The sequence below is a fragment of the Silene latifolia genome, chromosome 2 (genome assembly GCF_048544455.1).
Source record: "Silene latifolia isolate original U9 population chromosome 2, ASM4854445v1, whole genome shotgun sequence".
Taxonomy (NCBI): Eukaryota; Viridiplantae; Streptophyta; class Magnoliopsida; order Caryophyllales; family Caryophyllaceae; genus Silene; species Silene latifolia.
The window spans coordinates 61,307,012-61,312,700 of record NC_133527.1 but is presented as its reverse complement, the minus strand read 5'-3'; the positions used below and the strand labels follow the sequence as shown (position 1 = coordinate 61,312,700).

Genomic DNA, 5,689 nt, shown 5'->3' with positions numbered 1-5,689 from the left:
GGGATGGCTCCATTTGAGGCACTTTATGGTAGGAAATTTAGCAGTCCTGTGTGTTGAGATGATCGATCTGACGCTGTCGTTTTGGGGCTAGAGATGATTCAGGAGATGGTTGAACAGGTACAGATTATTAGGCAAAAGATGAGAGCTTCCCGGGTGAGACAGAAGAGCTATCGACACTAGGAGGAGTGACATTTCTTTCGAGGTGGGAGAGAAGGTACTACTCAAAGTGTCGCCGATGAAGGGAGTTATGAGGTTCGGGAAGCGAGGAAAGCTGAGTCAGAAATTCATTGGACCTTATGAGATATTGGACAGAGTTGGAGAGGTGGCATACCGTTTAGCCTTGCCACCAGCGTTAGCCAGAGTTCACAATGTCTTTCATGTTTCTCTGTTGCGGAGGTACTTGAGCGATCCATCACATGTGTTGAGTCCTGAGGTGATCGAGGTGGATGCGCAGTTGTCCTATCTGGAGACACCTAAGGAGATTTTGGACAGGAAAGTGAGGAAGACCAGGAATGGAGAGACAGCTTTGATGAAAATCTTGTGGACTAACCACAATGTTGAGGAAGCTACATGGGAGACTGAGCTTTCGATGAAGGAAAGCTATCCACACCTGTTTACATGAGGTAAGTTCCGGGACGTAACTTTCTTTTTAAGAGGGTAGATGTAACATTTTGTTTTATTGACCTAAATCCATGAGTTATCTACATTAGAAAATCTGTTTTGGTACCCACATCGATGCTTGGAGGTTGATAGATGAGCGAACTTCGGGACGAAGTTCATTTTAAGGGGGGAAGACTGTAATACTCCGTATTTTATATGACTAATTAAGACGGGTTATATCGAGTTAGTACGCTAAGCTATCTAATCGTGTTGATATCGTAAGATCGAGTTATTCGTAGACTTGTTGAGACGGGTTTAAGTGAACGAAGTCACGTTAGATAGGCCATTTACCCAATCACGTTACCCATGACACATCTACCGTCTAACCTACTTTAACCTAATTTTTACCCTAGCTCTACAAAACACTCCTCTCTCACCCGCGTCCCTCACTTCGACGGCACACATTTTCACAATCACACAAATCGAGAGGGAGAGATTGAACGTGGGTAGTGACGGCGCAGCAGGGAAGAGCATAGGGTGGTTGTCGACGCTTTGAGGCGGCCTTAGTAGTGGTTTACGTGGCAGATTAGGTAAGCAGTCACCCTTTCTTTTCCATTTTGTCGTTTGTCGGGTTGTAGTTGTTGTCACCGTGTGTCACAGGGAGGTGACAATGGTGGTTGATGTCGGGGAAATTGTATTGGGTGGTTTGAGTCGCCCCTATTGATGGCGGTTAGGGAGGTTTTAGGCGGTGGGAATGGCGGTAAGAGGCGTTATCGACAGGGACAATCAAACGGGTTTAAACAGGGGTTTTCAGGCGGGTTTAGACGATTAGAATTGGGGTGGCGCCACCGTGGACTCGGGGGAGGTCGAAACGGCGGCGCCATGGCGTCTGTGTGCGTTGATTGACGGCGAGCAGAGTGGTGGTGGTAGCATAGGATGATGTTGACGACGGTGGTGGCTATAGGGTTGCAAGGGGAGGCTGTTGGTGGCGGCAACTCCTGATAGGCGGTGTGTCAGGGCTGTTGGCAGCCCTGGTTCGACTCGCCGGCGGCAGTCGACCAGGTTGGGGTCGGTTGTCGGCGGTTGGGTCGAACTGGGGAACGGGCCTGGTGGTTGTCGTGGTGGTTCAGGCGGCGCGTGAGGGGTTTGGGCGAGTGTGAAGTCACGGGTTGTGGGAGTCGGGTTGTTAGGGTTGTTCAATGTTTGATTCGGTTTTTCTTAATCGTATAATTCGTTTAATATTTTATTTATCGTATTAGTTATTTAATTTAATTCCCGAGTCATTTAAATAATTAGAGACGGGTTTTGAGTCGGGTTGGTAAAAATGGAAACTGCTATATCGGGGAAGTTTCCATTTAAGGAAACTTTCCATTTTAGGAAGTTTCTATTTTTAGTAACCTTCTATTTTGGGAACGGGAATAGTTAAGTAATCATTTATCATTTATTTATCTTTCAGAGGACGAATTTGTTGTGGAATATTATTGAGCATCTGTCCATTTGACTGCAGTACTGAGGTAGGGGAATACACTGATTGAGTTCTTACGATTATAAAAGAGTTGGCATGTTCGGTGATTATATGACATATCTGTTTATCTTATTTATCTCGTTGAGCATTATTGTTTCATACGTTTTATACATTTCTTATGCATTGGAGTTGGAGTTGGAGGAGATGAGATTATCGTGATTAAGGCCCGGGCGGGTCTCGCAGACTTGCCCTGGTGTCCTCAGCTACGAGCTGGTATATCGACGACGGGATTTGTATAGTCTGCCGGGGATCGGTATGGCTGGGAGTTCCGGGGATGTGTGTGATGGAGTTGAGATTGGAGGATCATATCATTGCATTCTTTATTATATCGTATTACCTACTCAACCTCGCGGTTGACCCTGTGTATTCGTGTACGCCTGTGATGATCCATTTATCGGGGGAGATTGACAGTTGTTGAGACATCCGGAGTGGCGGGGAGAGAGCATGGATCACCCGACTTAGAGCTAGCCCACTTTTATTTCGGTTTAGCTATCGACTTTATTTTCGGTTTTGAGACATGTTCCATTTGAGTTGTAAACATTTATAACTTTCAATTTAAAGTACTGTTTATTTTTCCTTTGTTATCTACTGCCTCGGGTTTCCGAGATGGTAACACCCTTCTTTATCTGAGGAGTCCTAGTCCAGGCCCTTAAATAAAGGGGGGTGTTACACATGGCAACAAGGCCCAACAGTACTTCACCTTGGACTAGGTCACATGGTAAGTTTAACCGGTGTAAAATGTTTGCTTCTATTTAATCAGATATAATGCTTTTACAAATCAAATCTAACATTCGAACACAATCCAGTGTAACTGTGTTACTGTAACATTATACTGTAACTCTATTACTGTAACATTATTACTGTATAATGGTTTTTTTGTGAAATACATAATGCTGTATTGGCTGTGATGCAAGAGGAAAGTGAACAGGATAATTTAAAGACCGAGTTGTTTGAGATTTGGGATAATTTCATCCATGCGAGCAAGGCTAATAGCAGAATTGATGCCCAGCATATTTTTATAACTTGTTTGGTCGACAATCATTACTTCGCTGTTTGTATTGACTTCAACCTTCAGCAAATTAGTGTGATTGACAATCAATCGTATGCCAACTGGGAGGACTCGAACACTTACAACGTCGCAGCAGTAGCAGTAAGTACCCTTAGTTTTATGTTTTATATATTAGTGTCATCAACATTACAAATAGATTATTAAAGTAACAGTGTTACTATATGTCAATTTGAATGTTCTGTTTCTGACAGGCCGGTTGCATGAGTGACTTCTTGGAGACGAAGGGTGACATGAGGCTACAAGATATGGACAAGTTTTCTTTGGTAAATTTGAAGTGCGAATGGCAGTGTCGGGCTCCTACATATGAAGAGTCAGCCTGTGTCGTTATGATGGTTGTATCCAACTTTGAGGGACGTCCGTATAAGTCTTGGTACCACAGCAAGTTATATTGGCGGGCATGCTGTGCTCAAATCGCTGCATCTTTGTTTGTAGCAGAGATCAATAAAATAAGGACTGGATTGTTGGACGCTGTGGAAATCTTCATCATATCCAAGAAAACTCTTTGGCCTGACATATATGCAAGGAGAGAAGCCCTTAGAAAGGCCAAAGGAAAGGCACCAGAAGATGTTCAGGAGTTGCATGGAGATGACGAAGAACCGGTTCAGGAGAAACCAAAAAAAATCAACACTGAAATGCCTGTCCTTCGTTTTAAAATAAATAACAAGTAATGTTAACTTAGGTCTACTATAAAACAATATTACTGTAACAGTATCATAGTGTGAAAAAGTGGAGTTGCATTTTCGAATATTCCTATTATTATGTAAAGTTCAACGATGATGTTAATCAGTGACTAATTAGAAGTGAAATTTCATAATTACGTAACATCTTACCTTGTCAAATTCAGTATTGTTTTAATACACTGCTATTAGACAATAATTTAAACGACAAATCGTTAATAAGTAACTGTAACACTGTGACAATTCATTAATAAGTAACTGCTCTTAATCAAGGAAAACATGCAACGTGGGTTACATCAATTTTTATACTTAACTTTAACTTCTTAATTAAGTTTTTAACTTTCTGAATTCCGAAAAATAAAGTAACAGTTTTTTTTATAGTAGTTAATTAATTCTGAAAACTGTTTTTAACCAATTTAAATTCAAAACTTTAACTGATATTGGACGTTATATAAAACCACAAATCACTAATGATGCTACTGTAACAATGTGACAGTTAAAGAATGTGACGCTTCAAATTCTCCACTCTCCGCAGCAGTTATTACTGCTCTTTAATCATGGGGAACATGCAGCATGGGTTACATCAATTTACAATTATTTTTAACTTTCTCAATTCCAAATTAAATTAAAGTTTTATTATATAGCAGTTAATTAAAAAATGTAACTACTTCCTAATCTCACTTGTCTATAAATACACTCATTTCCATTCAACATATGCACTTCTCTTTTTTTTTCTTTGTTAAAAAATCAAAGACAAAACACATCAACTTTGCCTTAGTTACAAAAGGTTTTTTGCTTTAATTTTTTTGGTGTTTTATAATATTAAATCCACTAAAAAATTATCGAATCTTTAATATTAAAAATGTCGATGTATTTCAATTTTAATACCTTAATACCTTGCTATCTGTTTTCATCGTACCTGCGTTACTCAAATGTTATAATAAAGAGTAACACCGTTACAGTTTAATTTCTTTTTATTAATATATATTCTTTTCGCTGGTACAGAGACAAAAGGTCAAAGTAATGGAAGAAATTAAGAAGATGGAAGAAATTCAGAAGATACTTTCAAACACCAAGAATGAGCTTAAAGAAACAGCAAGGCATAAGGATTCCTTGTTTGAAGAGGTTGTGGCAAATGTGATGCAGGAGCACTTGAAGAAAATGAAAATGAAGTCCTAATTAGTCGAAATGTAACTCACATTTCTGAAGGTTTCAAAATGGGCTCAAGTATCGTGAATATGATAGCATGGAGAAGCAAGAGTGACGGGTTGGAGTCCGTCTAAGTCAACACGGCAACCAAGCAAGGTCATGGTCGGTGCTGATGGAGGTGTTTAGGATTATTAGTTTCCTTATTTTTGCTTTCCTAATTCTAGTCAATAAATTTATGGTAGTATTGTTATTTCCTTATAGTTTCTTTCCTAATCTTAGCAATATTGTAATAAGGCAATTTGCCATAATATGGGTCGAATTTCCTAATCAGTTTAGGACGTTTTTAGGGAAGTTTAGGGAAGGGAGGTCGGTTGTCTACTTAGTATAAATAAGGGTCATTGTATTCAGTTTTATTCATTCAAGTTAAGAGATTAATACAAGTTTTCTTGTTGCTTATTGCTTGCGAGCTTTGAGTGTCTTATTTCTTTCTTGTGAGGAAGAGATTAGAGTGTGGTTGATCCTTGCGAGGTGAGAGTAACAAAAACCAGTCGTGTGTTATAATCAAATTCCTTGCGAGGGAGGAGGGAGTGATCACGTTATATCTATTTAATTTTCGTTCAAAAACTTATAAAAATCAAATAAACAGTTTAATATTCCGCTGCGTATTTT

General features: G+C 39.6%; 1 protein-coding gene across 1 annotated transcript; it reads left to right on the top strand.

The window, feature by feature from the left end:
* Positions 1 to 235: 235 nt before the first annotated feature.
* Positions 236 to 622, top strand: LOC141640870 (uncharacterized). The gene has a single exon (XM_074449549.1). It carries the CDS (start codon positions 236 to 238, stop codon positions 620 to 622), a length of 387 nt encoding a protein of 128 aa, XP_074305650.1.
* The last annotated feature ends 5,067 nt before the right edge of the window (positions 623 to 5,689 follow it).

What these genes read in the sequence shown, in the direction of transcription:
- LOC141640870 (XM_074449549.1), top strand. Translation starts at nt 236, where the DNA reads ATGAAGGGAGTTATGAGGTTCGGGAAGCGAGGAAAGCTGAGTCAGAAA.